The 22,798-nt window shown below is 33.2% G+C and overlaps 1 protein-coding gene across 1 annotated transcript in view; it reads left to right on the top strand.

Annotated features, from left to right (window-relative positions):
* LOC134534765 (nonsense-mediated mRNA decay factor SMG7-like) overlaps positions 1-22,798 on the top strand; it is a 63,417-nt gene that overhangs the window by 28,779 nt on the left and 11,840 nt on the right. Inside the window, exons 8-14 of the mRNA XM_063373305.1 lie at positions 1,125-1,308; positions 2,651-2,867; positions 4,288-4,431; positions 6,826-6,901; positions 10,513-10,632; positions 13,921-14,144; positions 20,802-20,995. Coding sequence (XP_063229375.1) covers positions 1,125-1,308; positions 2,651-2,867; positions 4,288-4,431; positions 6,826-6,901; positions 10,513-10,632; positions 13,921-14,144; positions 20,802-20,995 — 1,159 coding nt within the window. The remainder of the gene's footprint in view (positions 1-1,124; positions 1,309-2,650; positions 2,868-4,287; positions 4,432-6,825; positions 6,902-10,512; positions 10,633-13,920; positions 14,145-20,801; positions 20,996-22,798) is intronic.

Raw genomic sequence — 22,798 nt, 5'->3', positions numbered from 1 at the left:
CGGTCACAACACATTAGTTACGAGGAGCGTGCACAGGCACATCTGTCTTCCACAAAATCGCGGCTGCTACTGAAATAGTGACCGCCACTGGAATAAAGCTGTTATATTGAATTAAGTTCACAATGTTTTTGTCACAAGTACAGAAATCTAACTTTGGTTATTACAGTGTTACAGATTATACATGATTGTGGTTGTAATATAATCTTAAAATAATTTACCATGTTGTTAGCATATTAGTGCCAGGCGATTTGCGGAAACATTGTCAGCTTACTGGCAGGAAAATATGCAATTGTGGCAAGAGTCAATTTATGTGAATCTATTTTACATCCAAATTATCAACGGTTCATACGACCTTCCATTCTTAATTAGGTGTGATTCCTTATATCTTATATGATATGAGAATCGAGTGACTGTTCCGATTCCAGGTAGAATTCTGGAATTGAAGCACCGAATAATCGACATGCCCATTCCTAGTTAAAAGTGTAATTATGAGCTAATTTTTCATTATGTTCTGTGTGATCTTTTTTTTTATTATTTTTTTCATCATAGAATTAAATGAAATTTCATTAGTTCATGGTGTTTTGCGGTTTCATGAAAATTACAAGCATCTATCCCTTTATAAGATTATTTGGTTGTACTTACTAAAAACTACACAATTTATCCTGCATAAATATGTAGAAATTTTTGGAATTTTTAACCTTTTCGTGTGGTAACTTTTTTCAGATTGAAGTTTTTCCAAACCAAAATTCTGTATCCCATGTAGCTCTAGAAAAAAATTTATTTAGTTTGATCTTGCATCTCTTATTAACTCATTTGATTTATATGGACATGGTACAGTTACATTGTCCCGACACACAAAAACAAGGTAATTAGTCATTCTGTTCTAGACATTACAAATGATTTTACTGAAAAGAAAGTGTCATGTCTCACAGACAAAATTATACTGTCTTTTTAAAAAAAAAACATAAATAAATAACCCTTTTTAACCATATTAGCGTCAAAATTAAAACATTAAACTGTTGTTTCTATTCATTACTGTTTGTTTATTTTTGGGAAGTATAATTTGTAATAATAAAGTGTTTCTGTACTGTCAGAATGCATTGTTTGTGTGACATGTGTTACAGGCTGAATGTGGACTCGCGCTCCAAGCTATCTGTCTCCGAGTATATTTCCTTGTTTCTGAAACTTCACGGACTGCTGCACACAGGCACGGAACTGCAGCAGGTGGAAAAGTACGTCAGGATTTTGACCACAATGTTGACAGCTCACGTAGCTACTGAGAGCTTGTCGTCTTGGAAACTTGTACAGGTGATTTTTATTTTTTTACAATTTTACCTAACTAATAGTAATTAAGAGTAAAACTTTTTTTATTTGACACATTGGGGACCAATGCCTTTCCAGATTAGAGATTTTGTCGGATAATCAAACGTCAATATAGTTTTTACTGGTATTACCAAAGAAAGATATATACACTACATACAATGATTTTTCCTTGGCAGAAAAAAAAATGTTTAAATATGTCTCTGATATCATGATTTGAATCACTTTTTCAATTAATCATTGTGGATTAACCGTAAGTTTACGAGTTTGCAGAGTCAGTTAGCAGTCAAGGTGAACAAATGCCCAAATCCATCTGAAAAAAATCAAACTGTGAGCAGCTTGATCAGGTTTTGGATTTCAGAATGTTTCAATGAAGAATGCCCGGACTGTGTGGTACATCATGGAAGTTAAACATGATTTACAAGCAATGCTATCAATACAAAAATGTTGAAAGATCTTGGTAGATAATAGTGTGTGAAGCTTCGGAAAGTCGAATTGGTGACTAAAATTCTTAGTCTTTGAGAAAATTAAAATACCTGGTTATTCTAAAGATTTTTTTCTTAAAGCAGAATAAGTTAAAAGCTGGATTCAACATGTGTGATGTACCTTTTGACAGCTCAGACAATACCTAATTTTTTTGCTTATTGAACAAAAATAAGGTTGACTCACATTCTACAGAGGAATGTAAAAAGCAATAAATTTCTATATTATTACAATTTTTTTATATAATCCTTAATAACCCTGAAAAAAGGAGGGCTGGGGGGGGGGGGGGGGGGAATTTTCTTTGAATAGCATAATTTCTTAGTTTTTCTAAAATTTCCAGATACACAATTTTTCAGGGTCCCTGATCATCACGCATCGCCATATCTATGACTCGGACATTTTGACAGTAAACTTGTGCTAAATGGTTTTAACTTATCATAGTTTTGTAAATAATGGTGCTGCATTTCAAATTTTTTACACGAAAATGTTGGTGATTGTAAACCTTATAAGCAAAGTGAATGTACACGTACTTGTGATTCAATACTGAGGGTTTCTATTGGCCCACAGTCCGCCAGATTAACACTGGAACACTGTCAGAAGCAGGACAAAGTAGTCCGAAATATAAATTTATTTTGCTGGAAAGTTTATAATGCTGGATTTTCTTAGACTGGATTTGCTGCATGTACAACAAATTTAAGCTATTCAAGAAGTTCTGTAGAATGAAATTTTTTTTAACGGTGTGCCATGTGCTGTTGTTGAGTTTTATTTCACAGTAACATTTTTGAATTATTACTTTATAAAGCGGTACTAGGTATGTGTTTGTGTAATGAAACGTGCTCCGTTGCAGATGCTGGCAATCAACCTGTACGCTCTGCAGAACGCAAGTGGGAGTGTGCCGTCGGACAGGGTAACGGTGTTCAGCGCGGAGCAGCTCTCTGCCGACGAGCGACAGGCCAGGTCTTTGGTGCTGGACCTCTTGGCTGGCTCTCTCAGCACCTACCTGCTTCCCGTGTACACCCTGAAAGATGACGACGCTCTCGTAGAGTACTTCGCCTTGCCAGCGGGTGCGTAGCGGTCATTCTTCACGATCTATTTTTTTGGTTCTTCGCCATTTGTTGTTAGTTAGTTGCGTGCAAATGACTTTAGTTGATTTTATACACATTAAAAACTAATATTTTATGAAATAAAATTAATAATTTGACTTTGACAGTTAATTGGCTATTCGTTTCATTTAAAGCTATTTAGAAAGTCAAGACTGTGGTGACGGTGTCTGGTGATGAGTGAGTGAGTGAAGTGACGGAATTAGGAATAATATATTTTATCTGAATCTCCCATTTAACACAATGTTAATGAAGGGGACAACTACTACTAGCGCCTTTAGTTCGCAGGCCGCCGCAACCTTCACTAAGCCGATGGCGATGAGACACGCCAAGGCAAAGGATGGGAAGTGTCCAAATCTATCTATAAGACAGTGATCAATAGTCACTATCAGTCAACCACCATGCACCACACTGGCAGCTTACTTTCTGTATATATCTATGACTAAACAAGAACTAAAAAAGCAAACGTAAATAATGTTTCTAAATTTCAAAGAAAAATAGCAGAATATATGTTGTTATATTGCTGAAATAATATACAGTTTATCCGACTGCCGATAACATGAAAACACGTTAACACATAGCGTTTAAATAAATAATCATGAGCTCATTTAATCACTATTTTGCAAATAGAAAATTTAAAAAAAATTTCCTTTTTCGAGAAGTTAATTGGATTTTTCAGTTTGCAAAAACTTTTTATATCAATATTTAGCATAGCTGGTTGTGGGAAATAAGGAAAATATAAACTGATGTTAAAGGTGGTTAGGTTATGTTTCTTGTATAAAAACACATTTTTTTTTTTCAAAAAGTTAAATATTTTAACAATAATATTACATATAATTTTTGTAACTGACTTAATTTAAACCTTTAACTTCAGTATTTATTGTCTAATTTCTCAGAAGGCACTACACTTCAGATTTACTTAATTCTTTCTCTACGTATCTTCCATGTGTGAAAAAATTTTTTTTTGTGATTTATTTCTTTTACTATTAAAATTCCATATTTGTAGTTGCGAATAATTAAGTATTCAGATTTGAAGTAAAAGCTGATGTTCGGACGGGCCTAATTATTTGCCAATGTAATAGAGCCAGTAAGCCAGAATGCTGCAGCTTCTACCGTAATTTACAGACATGGTGATTAATTATAAGTTTAGCCATTGGTTTTGGGGTGGGGTGGGGGGATGTGAATGCCTGTAATTGTATACTTGAAGATTGCAGTTAAACATAATGTTGAGAAATGGAATAGGTAGTATGTTCAAATAATTTTTGGGATAAGTCAACAGGGGAATGTTCTACAGACTTTGATATAATAAGAGTGTTATATTTTGGCTTGAGCTGTGAGTGTAGGAGAGGAGCAGCGTGTGTAGTGACGGGTGTTGGTTGCTCAGTCAAGCTGACCCTGGACTGGATCATGCAAGAGCCCCAGGTGTTGGGCGAGGCAGCATTCACCTCCCGCCTGCAGATCTGGCCCAGCCTCTGCAAGCTGCTCAACGGCCTGCAGGCTGTGGTCACCGACTTCGACCCGGACAAGTGTGAGTTGTGCCTTCGTTGTGGTGCGTGTGTGAAGGAATGGCTACGTTCTCAGTCACAAAACTGTCATGAAACTGAAGTACTGGTAATGAAAGTCAGGTAAAAGTTACGAAGTAAACGGTAATGGTGCTGAAAGTCACAAAATATTTTGCTTACTTGCAATTTGTTTTTGGACACCTCACTTCAGTTTAATGTTGCACATTAAATGTAATCAGTGTGAGACTTGTCCACTTAATCTCATGTCAAAATTATCCCTGAAAAGTTTTTATCTTTTTAACATAAAAATCAACACATTCCTGCAAATATATCTGAGAGTATGTTTAATTTAGCATATTATACACAAAAATGACCTTGTCATACAAAAGAATTTATTGTAAGAAAATGATTTGTTAAGGTTCTGTAAAGTCCTGAAATTGGTTCACCAGGTATTTGTAGATACCCTGAATATGCAATGACAGTTTTTGATGCTTCTTTGGTCGATGCAGTAATGAAGCTATCAATCAGTGACAGATGTGACATTGCTTCGCACTTAAGCATTGGAATTATTCTGTTTTTTTTTTTTTAGAATCTAGCTAGCAAAGTATACTGAGAGAGGAATGGTGGGGTTACTGTAGACCTTTACTATTGATTAGGCCTGTGTGAATATAAGTTTTTTAGTTTGAATCGAATTCAAATATGAATACCAAATTATTCTCTAATACGAATATGTATTGAATTTGAATAATAAGAATGATATATAATTGGGATTGCATAAAAATATTTTTTCATCACACTACATTACAACGTAACATACACATATTTACTTAGTGATACAATCTATGTAGAATCATAAAATTTTTAACATTCAAAATTAAAATGTTGTCTCAATTTTTTGATTATTTATATTTAAATTAAAAATGTCTGTCATATCACTACATATAAGCTAATTAAAATTTTTGTGGAGGAACACAAGCCCCTCTACATTTTTGGGAAGTAGAGACTCTTTGTCACAATGTTGCCAGCTGGTGAGAGAAGTAGGTATCTCATTGCACACTTGTGTGGCAGCTGACAGGTATAGAAAAGTATTTTAATGCCACCCATAACTTTTTTTTTGTGTGATGGGGGAAGGGTGGACAAGATAATTGCCTGAGCTGTCACTATTCTAGGATTGTGAGTGTGGTCTTGTTCACTTTGTATTAGCCACCAGAAAAACATCATAGGTTGTTAGGTTTTAGGAGTTTTTGCTGAGAGTATGTGATCAGATGTTTTCCACGAGATCTATACAAGTTTCTTTCTCATCCCCACCATGTTCTGAACAAAACTAATCACAGAGCCAGCATGCTGTGTTTCTGCTGTCTGATCTCCTGAAAACTATTAACTTTACCCACGTCTGATTTTTAGGGACACATATTTATCCTTGTCAGTATGTTGCTAGTTTTTATCTATTTTTAACAACCTGAAGAATTCTCTTCTCCCTAAAATATGTTACCTGATAACGTGAGTGTTAGTAATGGTTCCAAATTACTGTGTTAGTCTTCTTAAACTTTACGTGGCTGGATGTAGTGTGAAAATCTCCACATAAATGACACTAAAATATTAGTAAAATCAGAAAATCCTGTGGAAATGTTGTACCCGCCTGACAGGAAAAACCTCAGTGATGGAGAAATTTTTCTCGATTTTCGGGATCCTGCACAGCCCTATTCGTAAACGACTAAATATTCATTTTTTCGAAGTGTTAGTATTTGGAATAAAATTGAATACGAATAGTAAACTACCTACTAGTTTTGATATTAGTAAATTTGAACAATCGCACAGGCCTACTATTGATAGGAAATAGTTTACATTAAAATTACATAAACTGCTACAACCTTTTCAGAAGTGTCATGCTGATAATGTTTTGATTTGAACTAGAGGGATCTTTCATATTGATTCATAACTTTGTGATTTTAGTGCATGCGAATCTCTCGAGCTATGATGGGGTAGGCTCAATATTGATGTGGCTCAGTGTTCCTATTGCTGTTATTAATTTTTTTATCTGTTTTTTTTTTATCATGCACTTGTGCACTTAATCAGTTATGTAAAATAAAATAAACAATTGTGTATACACACCATAGTCATTGTGTTTGTGGGAATTTATCAAAGCAATTGAATATCATTCTTTGTAGATGAATTTTGTTTCCTGTTGGTGTAAGAGTAAAAGTTTATTAGTTTGTGTATCTGTGTGTGTATTCAGAAATTTTTTGTTGTAATTTTTGAAAAAATGAAATGTGATCTTTAAAAAGAAATCAAATTTTGCTGGCACTTTAAAATGACTGTCTTCTAGTTACATTTTGTGTGAGGTAAAAATTTTATTGATTCATTTTTTGAATTGTTTGCATTTGAAGTACGTAGTACTTGATTTGTTGTGTTATTTCCAGATACATCTGTTCCCCTGCCAGAAGATAGGGATCTGCAGGCCTTCATACCACTGGAGAAGGCATTCTCTCACCTTAGGTAACACCCTTGCTTCATTAGTTGTAGGCCTCTGCGAATATCAGCTTTTTTTAAGTGTGAATTAGGGATGGTTTGGTCCCAGTTCTCCCGGTTCTCAATGACAATAATAAATCCATTATTCTGAAGAGTTGGGTTTTGCAAGACAAAGGGTCCTTTCATTATTTCATGTATATAACTTATCTATTAATTTTTATTCAATAAGTATTAAAAATAGCTTCCCTGAAAATATTTTTTTGTAAGTGGAATTATTTTTTGTATAATTTTTAATGTTATATTTATATAAATTAACATGTCATTTGGTTTGTTGTGTGTGTCCTTCAACTAAAATGTATTTTTTACTCAAGAATTCCTCCAATTTCACTCAAGATTTAATGTCTTGTCACCCAAAAATTTTAAAACTTGCTACTCTAGAAATTTCTGGGTCTCTTCTTATATTAAAATATAACCAACATTTATGTATTAATATACTCTTTAAACAGACCTCTGTTAACTTGGGTGCCCCATCTCTTACCCATTATAAACCTCGATGATACGTTCCCGTTTCATACATTTTCCCGTGTCATACGCCGATTAATTTTGGTCCCGCCGAAAGTACTATATTTACAATGGTTTACTTTCCCGGAACATAAACTTATAAAATCATTAATTTCCCGTTTCATACGTTTTTACGAAGCGGAAAAGTCCTAAAATTCACAATTTTTTTTTTATATTCCGCCTTATAAACTCCGTTTTAATGCTTTCTTTTAAAAAAAAAAACGTTCATTGTTTACCCTTGCAAACGTAAGAAAATAACTTTATCGCACCATAGAAATGGATAGTATCAGGAATACTGTGCACTTCGCTAGTAGCATCTATGGCCAGCATTAAGCGAGACTAGTGGCGCAAACTAGCAATGATGAAAAGTGTGCAAGTGCTTGACCAAGGAACGGATCTCATATTTTGTGCATTCATTTATCTTTGAACTGAATATACACGTTTGTTATTGTTTTCTTACGATCGGATTGTTTTGTATTTTACGTTTCTCAAGTTAAAATTTTATTCAAAATTGTTCTGTTGCATAAAGTTGTTTGTAAAATGAAACAAACTAGAAAAAATTTGTGATTTTTTTTACAATAGCCTAATTTTTTTAATTTCTAATTTAGGCTTTGTGACTTCCCCCCCCCCCCCCCCCCCCCCCCTTTCCAAGAAAGGACTTCATTACATTTTGTAAGGCCTCTGTTTCTCATGTCAGCTTTACTTGATTATGGACTGTATTTTACATTTCTGGTGGTTTTATTATATGTATATATAATGATGAATTCATATCTTTCATTAATATAATGCAATTATTTACACATATGTATTTATGTTTAATCTGACATTGTGCTGGTATGCTAGATTGGAAAATTTTTTTATTATTGCCATTCCCTTTTCCTACACTTTCCTGCATCATACACCATTTTTGTGCCCTCCGTTGAAAAGTGTATGACAGGGTTTCTACTGTATATACATTATTTACTACTCCAGTATTAGTTTTTATTATTTATTTTTTATAAATTACTTAATCTCTTGTGAACAAATACTTACATGTTTCTCAAGCAATTTTTAAATTGGGTGCTTAAATTAAAAACTGACCCGGCGAAAGTTAGTGTATTACTTGGTATTACTGCGCCACAGTATGTATGTGCATCCTCCAGCATCTAGTGACACGAGAAACAACTATGCTACTTTGGGCTAGGTGACTTGTTTGTGGTCTGATTATGGTACAGTAGGTTGCTGATGAGTCCTGTTAAACAAATACACCTTTTATTAGGGTATACTGTAGCTTTGGTGTGACTTGACATTGTGTGGAGGTTAACCTGATACTGAGAACCGGGAACCGATTTTTAAGAACTGGAACCGAACCGAGAACCGGGTAAAAGGTAGAACCGACACATCACTAGGACAATCGAGTACGAATACGAATATTGAATACAAATAGTAAAATGAGAATTAGAATCCCATTAAAAACAACTTTTGGAAAATTAGACAAATAATACTAAATTGAAAACTTGGTTATAAGGAAAATGTTTGTTGAAATATTTAAATTTGAAATAATTTTTTTTAATCATGCAGCTTAACTAGCTTAACCTAACTTAACTTAACCAAAATACCAACCTTTCATTCCATGAAATCCATTGCAATCTATTTTACGAAAAACAATTTAATTTTTTAAATTCTGTATTTCCAAATTAATGATTGAATGAGCTCATATTTACATATTTAAATCCTAGTTATTCAAGAGTTTTTGTTAACGGACACCAGGCAGGTAACTTGTTATTAGTTCAGCAATATTATAAAAACAATTTTTGATATTTTCATCTGGAATCTTAAACCATTATTTAAGTTTATTTAAATATTTTTAGTTGCAACTTCATCTATGATGATAGATGTATACAGCAAGTAAGCTGCTACTGTATCACATGGTGTTTGATTGTGACTATCGATACGCCGTTGAAACTATGATGGTTGCTTCTTTTAATGCTCGTCTCAATGGAGTGTCCGTGTTTTGTAGTGGTGTAGTCCATGGTTGTTGACGTTCTCCCCCCCCCCCCCCCCCCCCCCCCCCCCCCCCCTCTTTTTCCCACTTCTGGTACGTGTGACAAAATGAATACAAATAATATTTTGTTTTCAAGTTTGAAATTACAAATGTGCCATGTTTTAATTGTTCATGCGATTTTTCCGTTACTTTTTAGTGAGTCAGTAATAACAAAAACTTTGAATACTTGTTGTATGTTTAATATGTTGTTTATTGTTCATGTTTTTGATTATGAATTCCCATTAAAACATAAAGAAATGGGTATGTATTTATATTGCAGAAGTGACTTAACCTCAACAATGAACGTTGGTATAAGACAAACTCATGAGGTATAATATGTTCAATATTCGTAAGGAAACGAATATTCATTATTTCCAAGTGTTTGTGTTCTAGGTCGACTCGAATACGAATAGTTTATTTTTTGTATTCGAAAATTTGAATATTCGCACAGGCCTAATTACTTGTGTAATTAAGGATTTATAATTTCACGGCTTTGGTTGCTCACTTCACTAGGCACGAGTTAAGTGGATAATGTTCTATTTTATTGTTGGTGTGATTTTATTTTGATTGTTAAAAATTTATGATTTACTGAAAATGTTCATGTAATCCATATTTAATTAAAATTAAAAAAAAAATCTTATACGTATGTTGTAAGAAACACATCACTTATAAATAATTAAATCTAAAGTCTTGGTTTTTAAATGTCTACTGTATAAAAACAAAATTTTTCATATAAAACACTATATTTAGAATATTAGTGACTCAAAAGGTTTGCAGTTGAAGAAGCAAGAGAAATACAGTATGTCTGTGAAGTCAAGGTGCAGTTACGAACACTTGTGGCTAACAGGAACAAAATGAAAGCTTGAAACTTGCGCTACATTAGACAGTATAGCAAAGAGTTTCTATTGTATGATGTGCAACGGTGTCCACATGCAGGTGATGACGCAACACCACGAACATCACAAAGCTGTTGGAAAGTGCACCATAACTTTACGGACACACTGTATTAAAGTATACGTTGTGATCGCAAACATTTTGGTCATGCTTGTCCTAGGTTCAACAGCCGCGACTGGGAGATAAGCCAGGTGACGCTGAATAATATCCGTGCCAGCAGGTTGTTGGAGTTTGGTTCGTGGCTGGTTGCACAGGAGAACTACCGCCTACTCAGCAAGAGGTGGGTTCATTCATCTGTTACTCAGTGGTTGTCATGTGGCAATCACATTTAATGTAAGGCAGTAATAAAGCATTTAGCTTGGCAGGACTCTGCCATCCCCAACTGTGCATTGTATTTTTAAGACATAATATTATGGTTTTTTTTCATTCAGAGGGATAGGCTGGTTATGTAAGTTCAAGGTCACAGTGATGTAGTTTTGTATTTATCTTCTATCATTGGTAATATTTTTTTAAGGTTATGTACTAATATTATTTATGTATTTTATTTAGAAAATCTTTTTAACTATGTTATTGAATATCACAATTTTGACTAGGTTACTATTGATGTGTGATTTTCAGGATTTGATTTAATTTAAAAAAATTTTATGACTATAGTTTTTACGTATGTGTTTTGTGGTACATTTAGAACGTTTCTGTAACGTAGGTTAGTGGTTTAAGTGAAAGAAAGATGGAGGCTCGACGGCGAGGGCCGAAATTATAGATGATACCGTGTTTTATCGCATAATTGTTGCACATTTTATACTAAAATCAAGTTTGACAAGTATGGGTGTGGACGAATATGCGGAAAAAAAAAATTTTGTTAGGTAAAGTTATTCATAAAAACAAAACCCGTTTATGGAAAGTACGTTTATTTAAAAAGTGGAGTATGTAAAAGCACGCCTAACAATTTAAATTAATAAGTCATGCAGCGAAAACCTTTCTTCAACTTTAAAAACAAGATCAAAATGTGAATGCGAGCCTGATGAAACGCATATCTATCGTTGTAGTACACACTACAAAAGAGTGCGGGCCAACAAATGTAGTTAACACAGCTCTCGACAGAGAGCGCGCATTGCTTGTAATCGGCGAGATATCACTATCGATATTCGACTACGTGCGTGTGCTCTATATGGGAAGCAACATAACCAAACATGAATGATGCCAACTAGCGCTGGCTACATTTTTATAAGCGGTACACTGCGGCGACACAGGCGAAAAGATAAAGTTTATAACGTTTAAAAAGTCTTGAAAAGAAAATTTACACATCAGACAACTTCGTATTTCCGTTAATTAAATAAGTAAGTGGTAATGTCTGAATAAATATTAGATTTCTACTTCAAAATACATAGTTTTATACGGAAAAGATACATACACAAAGCGCTCGGAATCTAATAGCGGGACCAAAAACATCATGCTACGTTTACGTGAGAGGTTTTTTTTATCCAAATTTTGACGCCCTAAAATATAGATGCGACGATTAAGCGTGTTCGACGATTTTGAGATAAAACAGGGTACATACTTTATTGTATTCTGTGTTAGAGAGAGAGAGAGAAAAACCGTCAGGACCGTGGGAGAACTCTCTGGCCCGAGAATCACAGAATAGCTGTTGTAAGAATAATAATTGTAGGCCATAGGAAGGCAGCTTTTCTAGGATAGTCCCCAGTTTTTACTGTTTTGTATGTTTTTTGTACTATGCTTTATTTCGTCTGACTTTCATGCGCTAGGCCGAACGAAAGGTGTTAGCGGCTCGCAATTGTATTTTTGTTTGTGAGGAAAATAAAAGTTTTTTTTTTTCCCCAGTTTTTCAAACCATATCATAATCATAAACAAAACTGTACACTCTACTATCTGTAATGTCAGAAGAAATAATTTTTCAAGTGTTTATGTATGTTCAAGGAGCAGTCTTCATCTTAGCTGGGCATGATTTTGACGTGTTACAAGCAGAGGGACAAAATTAGTATAATAAAGAAATTTATTTAAGTTTTGATTTACCAAGTTAACTTTATTTTTTGGAATAATACCACATTTGCTTATATATAAGTTAATTATTTTTTTATAAAAACAATTGGTTTGTAAAACTAGTGAAAAAATTTACTTTGTCTAAAATTAGGCCTATGTGAATATTCAAATTTTTAGATACAAATACAAGTAGTTTATTATTCATTTATTTTACTTTAAATACTTATACTTTTAAAATAACAAATATTTAATACTACTCAAAACACTGACACTTATTTGCGATAACCATTGAAAAAAGAGAATGCGATAGTTGCAATCTATCACCATGTGACACAGTAGCAGCTTAATAATTGTATATATCTATGAAAAATGGACATTGTACTTCAAAAACAAAATAAACGTAAATAATATGTAAATGAAGGTTCTCAATTTAAGAGGAAATTAGCTGAAAGAAAATATGTTTGAATTATTGCTGAACTGAAATACAGTTTATCTGGCTGCTGTCAACGACGAAAAAGAGGACTAACTAGGATTTAAATATTAAAATGTAAGCTCATTTCATTACTATTTTACGAAACCAGCTCTTTTTTTTATATTTTACATTCACGTTTTTCGTCAAATTTATTGGATTTTGTGGTAATTGTGGTTTGCAAAAATTTTCTAGATCAACACTTAAAGAGTAGCAGGTTCTGGGAAATAGGCATAACTAGGCCTGTGTGAATATCAGATTTTTTAGTTCAAATTGAATACGAATACAAAATTATTTCTCAATACAAATATCAAATTCAAATAGTAAGAATGATAGTTAGTTTCTTAGAATCCCACTTTTTTTTTTATGTACATATAACTTATGGAAAATTACATGGAAAATTAGACTAATATAAAGTTAAAAGTTGGTTAAAATATTTGAATTATGAAATAAAACATAGTTTTTTTTTTTAAATTGTGTAGTTAACTTATCTTAACATAACCTAACCTAACCAACCTTTCATATCAATTCCTATTTGCCTTATTTTCCAGAACCTGATACTCCACATGTTTTCATGAATGGCAAAATACTGTGAAATCAAATGCAATCCATTTCTCAAAAAAGTGAATATTTTTTTTAAATTCTGTATTTCCAAATAAAATGAGCTCGTATTTACATATTTAAACCCTATTTAGGTATTTATGAGTTTTATGTTAACACAGTCGAGTAAATGTTTTTTTGCTCAGCAATATTATAAACACAATTTCTGCTAAATTTCATCTGGTATTGTAAACCATTATTTACATTTGAGTCAAAACGTCTGTTTTGTCATAGATATATACATCAAGGAGGCTACTACTGTGTCACATGGTGTAAGATTGATTGTAACTATCAGTTTATATTCTGTTGAAATTACGAAGTTTACATCTTTTAATGGTCACCACAATGAAGTGTCATGATTTTGGTTTGGTTTTCAGTCTGTAACTACATCATACACAATTTTGAAAGCTCATTCGAAAAAAAAAAAATAATTATGAGTTTGTTGATATGTTGTTCCCAATGCCAGTCCGTAGTGCGAGAATGACGTTCGTTGTGTTGCAGGATAATTGATGGGAGGGATGTGTTTGAACCGCTTGGAGGCCACCAGGTGCCACCCACCGACCTGATTCGTGAGCTGGAAGAACTCAGTCTCATCAAGCTTCCCTCTCCTGCACCGTCGGACGCCGGTAGTTGGGGTAGTGCAGCCACTGGGGCGTCCACCCCGGACAACTTGGGGCCTGCCTTGTTTGGGCCCCACAGCCCACCTCTCGTGGAAACACCTGCAGGTACGCTAGAGTTCTGGTCTCTGCGCTGTGTGTTGCTGTGTTTGAACATTAGCATGCTTGTGGTGGACAGTGAAAGTCACGACATAAATTATGAGGGGAAAAAAGCTATCACATTTTTTAAAATTCCATTTAAAATTTAATTTTAAGTTGTTTTTGCTCATGACTCACTATTGAACCTTAACATTTGTGTACAAAATATTTAACTGAGAAAAAAAATTTAAAATCATGTGTTTTCAAAGGGATTTGATGAAAATGTTTTAAAATTGTTTTCTGCATCATTGTTTGTGTTTATAAAATTTATTTTCACCACTCAAACTACTTCTAAGTTACAGATTCTAAAGAATGTAACTTTAAGGAAGGTTAAATCAGGATAGCAATTTTCAGAAACACAATTGTTAGAGATGATGAAAAATAGTTTAAACGATATAGCTGCAAATAATTGCGATAAATATGTTTATTTGTTGTTTGTTTCTGCAGCACCATTATTGTCACTTGTTTTTCACTATCCGTCCAGTGTTTGTTTATTTGAAAGCTGCGGCCATAGACTTTAATAAGTCAATAACACATGAGCACAGTAAAAATGATGCACTATTTTGTGATTGATATGTTGATTACTGCAGAAAGATGAGTTTGAAAAACATAGTGTCATCATTGGTTTCAGCTATACATTTTGTGTAGCATATTCCACGTTTTACATATCTAACATGTGTTTGTCTATGATATTTACATTGCTACAATAGTGTATGTAGATTCAGGTTAAGATTACTTCTTCTTCAAGGTTTTAATATTTAATATTAATTTTTTAACTTTGGCATACTAAAATGTTCATCAGTTCACATCCAGCTGAATTTTTTATGTAAATTTGTGCTTTTACATGATGTTTAAAGCAAAGGTCAAAACTAGTGGTGCACCGATGCGGATACCGATGAATCGTAATCGGCGATTATGGGTACTTACCGATTAATCGTAATCGGCGATTATCTTAACGATTACTTTGCCGATTATCTACGTCCCGGCGTAATTAAGTAGGTTTTTACCGTGTAATATGTTGTTACTTGTTACACATTTTAGGACGAAATACGGTAATATTTGTATATATTACAAAATTCATCTAACTCCGTCATATCAAGATTACAGATATTTCGTTAAGTTTAATAAATTTCATTGCCCCTAACAAAAAATACATTTTTCCTACACGTTTATTTACGTTTCGTCTTTTGTTCTGTCTTTTGTTTAGTGGCCTTGTACATTACCTATAGCCAGAGACGTAAAATAAATGGCACGCAATCAAAATACCACAAGCAGTTGCAGTAGATTCTATGAGAATCGATCTTTTCGAGTCGTAGTAGCGTTCAAAATCGTGGTCCCGATACCTTTCAGAGTTTATCACTGCGTTTTACAAACTCGTTATGGGCGTCTTTGGTAACATTGTCCGTTGTGTTATTTGTATGTAACGTGAAAAGTGAAAAAGTATTTATAATTTTATATATTCAGTCAAAATTAATAAAATCACATGTGCTAGAATTGGTTTTGAGTCATGTTTATATAATTATAGTGAGATGGTGACTAGGGAGAAAAAAAGTGAAGAGTGGAAACATTTTTCTATAAACTCAAGTGAACAAAATATAGCAACATGTTTACATTGTTAACCGGTAATTTCTCGATGCAACCTTATGTGATAGTCGATAATAATGCTAGTTTTCCGCAACAAAAACTTACCCACTGTAAATAACAATTATTAGACTGTAGTTCAAGTTGTTTACAATAACAAATATAAATAGAAGTTAATTTAATTTACACTTTGCAATGACTTAATAGTAGGGGTGTGCCGGAATGGGTTTTTGTACTGCGGGAAATTTTCGGGAAAAATAAATTATTCCCGCGGGAAACGGGACGGGATCGGGAAAATAAAATAAAAAGGCAAATTTTTAATTATAATATGAGAAGATGGCCATTTAAACATTTCTTGCAAAGTTAGTTGTTTTTTTTTTGCTGCTATTTCTTTTGTCTGCTTCACTTGCCCTTTTTTCAGCGGCGACTTCATATTTTTTAGCATCCTCAAATTATTTTTTTATAGCCAGACGTGCTACCATGCTCACATCTCAAAAATATTTTCACACGACACACTTTGCCAGGGATTTACTGTCTGTCAGACGTTCAAAATACTTCCAAACACTTTTAGGTTTACAAGTAACAAGCTGATCGGTTGCGACATCCATTATTTTTAGGCTGCTAGTTTGTTTTAATATACAACGGCATCGAAAATAGGAACAGATACTTTGCACAAGCCTTAATAACGTAACGTCAGCCGAAAATGCCCGCCAAACTAAACAGTAAACAACAATTTTTTTCTCCCAAAGCAAAATCATAGATGTTAAATACTCGTGAGCAGTCGTGTAAAACTACGTGATTTCATATTTTTCAAAGTGCCAATACAGTTCTCTACATCGCCACTGATATCAAGTAATGAGAACGGTTACGCTTCGTTATGTAACGAAAGTCTAGTATTTCTTATATCTTTGGCGAAAAGGTTGGATTGCGCGTGTGTTTTGTTTGTGTCTATGGACACACAGTGGTTTTAGGTTAAGTATTCGATGGTGACGGCAATAACGTTATATAACTGACTATTCACGTATCTTGAAAATTTGTGCCCTTGAAGAAATATATTAATGAACGCATACAATATTTAAGGTACTCCATGTACGTTTTTTATATTCCAATTAGATATGTGTAAACGATTATCATAATTCACTGCACACCACAGCTGTCGCTACGATCGGCATACGTTTAAAAGATGTTTTGCGTTTAAATAGTACGGAAACCCTTCAAAAATGTACGAATCCATAATAAATATTGTTGTAAAAACAGTTTGAATTGATAGAAAACATTTTCACATGATTAGTAAACATTTGTAAATTTTTAAACAATTTCCCGAAAAATTCGGGAGTAATAAAATTCCCGCTCGGCATTTCGGGAAGCCTATTTTCCCGACTTTTTTCCCGAAGCGTCGGGATCCCGCACACCCCTACTTAATAGTGTATTTTATATATTTTTATACTGTTGTTATAACTGTATTCTCAATTTTACCTAATCTTGTTATTAAATTCACATGGGGATAAAAATTTTTGTGTGCATTATTTCACTTAAAAAAATTTGTTTATATAATCGATAACTGAATCGGTATCTGCCGATTATTGCTCTCATAATCGGTAATCGAATCGGTAATCGGTAAAGTCATATCGGTGCACCACTAGTCAAAACTATACCCAACTTAATGATTTAGGTTTTGATTGTAAAAGAAGTTGAATTAGTGCTCTCGAATCAAAGCAGAATGCAAACTTTGTAAACTCACACTGGTAATTGTCTGAGTCAAGACTTAATAGGAAAAATTAATTTTTTAATTTTTTTCTCTCTAATATATTACTGTGCTATTTCAGTACGGGCAGCATTGCTACATTGAAAATACTCAAATATAATTTAAATAGTTGGTCAATTAAATATTGTAAAACATAACCATTTAAAAAAATTTTCCTGAAATGATTGCTGCTTTGGGAAATTACTTATATACACTAAATTTTCATAACTATTAGTCATGCAGTAGAATATATAGACAATGGTGATTCCGAGCACATTAGTAGGTTTTTTAAGGATGGAGACCACATATAGTTATAGGCCTTAGCGAATATTCAAATTTTCAAATATAGGTACAAATAATAAACTATTTGTATTCGATTTGACCTTAAATACTAACACTTCAAAATAACGAATATTCATTTCCTCACGAATATTACACATAGCATACCTCATGAGGTGGTTGCATACCAACGTTCACTGTTGAGGTTGTCATTTGAGCAATATAAATACCCCTTTTTTGACGTTTTAATGAGACTTCATAATCAAAAACATGAACAATAAGGGACATTTTAAACATGCAACAAGTATTCAAAGTTTTTTTCACTTCTGTCTTGCAAAACAGTAAAAGGTAAAATCGTGTGAACTATTGAAAAAAGACATATTTGTCATTTCAAACTTGAAAACAAACTATTATTTTTTTTTCATTTTGTCACACCAAATACCATGGTCACACTAACCAGAAGTGGGGGGGGGGGGGGGGGGAAATCAACAACCATGGACTAAAACACCTCATTGATCATTAAAAGAATTAAACTTCATAGTTTCAACAGCGTATAAATCAATAGTTACAATCTCTCTAACACCATGTGACACAATAGCAGCTTCCTTGCAGTATGCATCTATGATGAAACAGTCATTGCGACTCAAAATATGTATATACACGCACGTGCACACGCACTCACGCATGCACACACACGTATATGTTTAAGATACATAAATTGTATTTATAATATTGCTGAACCAAAAAACAACTAACTTGATTGTGTAAACAACAAAAATTCGTGAATAACTAGGGTTTAAATACGTATGTGAAAATTAATTTTTGTGATTTTTTTTTGTGTAATTTATTGCATTGGAATTCACGGTATTTTGCAGTTTGCGAAAATATATTCTGAATCAACATGTAGAGTAGCAGTTTTTGGAATAAAAGGGAAATAGGAACTGAAATAAAAGGTTGGTTGCTTTGGTTAGCTGTATCATTGAAAACACAATGTTTTATTTCATAATTTAAATTTTATTACAAACATTTTCCATATAATTATATTAGCTGACTAAACTTAACCAATCTTTCACTTTATATTATTTGTATAATTTTCCACGTGTTGTTACGTGATGTGAAAAAAAAAAGTGTTAGTGGGATTCTATCATTCTTACTATACAAATTTGATATTCGTAATTGTACATATTTAATTTAAAGTAAAAAAACTTATATTCGCATAGTACTAGTTAGTACTAATTTAATCATTGATTAAAATAGGGGTGGGTTGATTCCATATTTCTTCCATCCAATTCTGATCCCACAGTGTCCTTCGATTCCAGGTTAGATTTCTATTTTGTTGTGATTCCAAATTTTACTTTCTTTCTGAATGAAATTTTTGGATTTCAAGCAGAAGGTAAACCTAAGAATAACACTTAAAATTGGCAAAATAAGTTAATAAATTTCTTTTTGTAATAATTTTTGTACTGTTTTATTACATGATTTACTTACATTACTACTTCTGAATTTGGTTTTAAGGATAGACTGATCAAATCCTCAAATCCTAGAATCTCACTGAATCTTTAATATTGCAAGATTATAGATTCGAGGGAAAAAATTTGAACAAAAATATTGTCGTGAATGTAGTAAATACAAAAATTCAACACGCAACAATATTTTACTAGGCTTATTTATGTTTATCTTTGTACTTATACTATTATTATTTCTCAAAATTTTGTAGTTTATATATGTGTATAAAGGAAATAAAAATACATTACATTATCATGTGCTGATTTGGAAAATCTATTTCATGAAACTAATAAAGTTGCCTTATTTAGGGACCCGAAAATAAGATGATCCCTGAAAATTAGTGATGGGATTTTCGATACTTCGATACCTCGATACCTTCGATACTTGACGGTATCGCAAAGTATCGAGTATCGAAACTGTAAGTTCGATACATTTTTCGATACCGGAATGCTTGTTCATTTGTATTGAATTAAGTTTTGAGTCGCCATCGTACAAAATACAACTACAGTAGAACCTCGAAGATACGTTCCTGTTTCATACATTTTCCCGTGTCATACGCAGATTAATTTTGGTCCCGCCGAAAGTACTATATTTACAATGGTTTACTTTCCCGGAACATACACTTATAAAATCATTAATTTCCCATTTCATCCGTTTTTACGAAGCGGAAAAGTCCTAAAATGCACAAAATTTTTTGTTATATTCCTCCTGATAAACTATTAACTAATAAAATATTATATTACATTCAACTCATTGCTTTTAGAAGAATGTATTAGTTCGTACTCCATTTCGTTGACGATTAATTGAAGTATTAGTACAATCTTTAAACTTCAACATGATGAACACTAAATAATGGCTATAAATTTACCAATTTAATACTATGCTTCGTAGAAATTCTGTTAGTGTTACTTAGAGTCATCTTTGAAGACGTAGTTTGACATTACATATTATCTTATAAAATTTATGAACCATACTTACAATGCATCTGCCATCTTTCGGTCTTTCATTCTAATTCATTTCAAACAAATATACAATCTGCTTATAATTTCAATAAGAACTCATCCTACCTATCAGACCTGTTATATACAATTGCAATATTGTGGTTTTGTGGTAATGTGAAAAATGAATAAAATTACAACATTGGAATTATTTGTAGTTGCTCATGTTTTGCATCCTATTTATTTATTTCTCATAGCTAGTCATGTATGCACAATCAAAATAAAAAATATTTGTACCAAATTTTATATTTAGGTACAGTACTTCTTTGTTTTTTATAACAAAATATTTTGGTGGTGAGTTATAGTTTTTGCGTTTTTATGGTACCAAAACTTTGGGATCAACTCATATTTCAAGTTGATCTATATTTGTACAATTATGGTACATTTAGCATAGTAAATTCTTAAAATTATTTTCTTTAATATTGATTTTTTAAAAATTGTAATATTAACTAGTGTTTTGGTTAGCAGATGGGCTTCAGTCCCACTAGATCTAACGAAACGAGTGACTGTACTGTGCAGAGAAGCGTGCTGGGATATTGAAGCCCCAGGGGTCGCTGGAGAAAGCTCGCGAGAAGGAGCAGGGGGAAGGGGTGTGGGGCCAGAGCAACGGACAGAGGAAGGGCCGTCAGAACGTGGCCATGCAGGCCATCATGAGGAAGTCTCTGCAGCAGGGTGAACCCGAGCATGTCCCCCTGCCAGACAAGCCCAACAAGGTGAGTTGGTTGTACGGTCTGGCATGCTTCACTTTGACACGTTCAAAACCTATTCTGTGGCACTCAAATGTTTGTTTATGATGTGTAATTATTTTTTGTGAATCATGGACACATTGGGTATGTTTTCTTGCAATAAGACCCTTATTTAATACTTGTTTTAAATATAATTTTCAAGTGTACTAACGTTGTTTATCACTATGTACTAGAACTACGTTGACCTGTTATAGTCCGGCGAAATCGCTAATCCGGCACGGCCGTGGTGCTGGATTGAAGAGTGCATAACTCCACGCAGACTTCTTTCCAGAAGCTGGCTGGTTTTGTATTCTAAATCCCTTTAGTGTACTGCATAGTTCAGATTGTCCTAAGCATGAAGAGGCAATTTACATTTAATAAGATTTATTGTTGATCAGTGATCGAGTATAATGTGTTATCGTTATCATTGTAAGTCTACATCATGTCCTACATACAGTGGTACAAGAGAAGTATGTTCAACTTCTGCTTTTCCCACAGGCAAGTTATTAGTCCAATTAAATAGGTCTTTAAATCAAACTTTTGGAGGAAATACAGGAATTTTTGATATAAGTGACTAAGTATTAGAAAATGATAAATTAAAAAAAAAATTCAACCCCTGAGAAGGAATGGAAAAAAAATTAAAGTACTTTTTTAAGATTATTCCAAAATGATAAAAGATAGAATAAAAAGTTCAGAAAAAAAATTACAAAACATAAAATTTTACATAAAAAATATTTTTACTTTTTTTGATATTATTAAAATTAAAAGAGTTAGGGTGGTTATAAGTTGAGGAATGATGTGTGCAACTTAAAAAAATCGTAGCAGGCTGAAAATTTAATAAAATTATTTATTTTAATTTACTCAGAAAAATATAAACTTTCTTGCAGTGACATTCTTTTTTAAATGGTGTATAAAATAGTTATAACAATGAAAAATTTTGAATTGTGAATTTGAACTACAGGAAAGCACCAGTACAACGAACTTCAGTTAAACGAACACTTCACTTAACCGAACTCATTGTTTGGTCCCGCCAAAAACGTATATAATAACCTTGAATTTTATTTCATCTTAACGAATTTTACGACTGTCCGTTTCTTCCTGAAACAAAAATATTCACTTGAACGAACAACCTTGAGGCAAATTTTGAAAAAAATTACCATCCAAAAACTTGTACTTTATTTGAAATTTTCTTATTCAAACGTAACAGCGTGTACGTAAACAAAAACAATAACGGAACTAGTATGTGTGCGCATGTACTGTTGACATGAGTAGATTAATTCTCGTGTTTTGAAATAGTAATGGAATGGTATTACGTCCGTTGTACGATACAAATAGTACATATTCTCGGACTTTTCGTTTGTTGGCTACTTACATCACGATAATTTTTGTACGGTACTTTGGCTAACCTGTGTTGTTTTAATTTATTTCTTGAAATTCATTTTTTTCACCATATTGTTTTTGTCGTGTCTACAGACGTGAAATTTTTTTCCTTTTTTCAATAGTGTTGTGTTCTTCAGTGCCGGTTGTGGGAAGCCTACAACTCACGTAGTTTCGGTTCCCTGCAAGAATTTCCGAAGATTTCCGAAGTTTTGCGTTTCGGTATTAACGCCACTTCAGCCGCTAAATCAACGAAAACAAGCATGTTGTGACTAACCTAACCCAACCCTTCGATTTTTTTAATTTCAATTTTTGAGAGAAATCCAAAGTTGCACGAACGTGGTAGGAAACCGAAACTACGTGAGTTGTAGGCTACCGGCCGGTTGTAGAAATGAAGCGTGTATCTGGGGGATA

The sequence above is a fragment of the Bacillus rossius genome, chromosome 8, assembly GCF_032445375.1.
Source record: "Bacillus rossius redtenbacheri isolate Brsri chromosome 8, Brsri_v3, whole genome shotgun sequence".
NCBI classification, from domain to species: domain Eukaryota; kingdom Metazoa; phylum Arthropoda; class Insecta; order Phasmatodea; family Bacillidae; genus Bacillus; species Bacillus rossius.
Note: the sequence above shows the minus strand (reverse complement) of the source record. Positions and strands in the feature narration are given on the sequence as shown.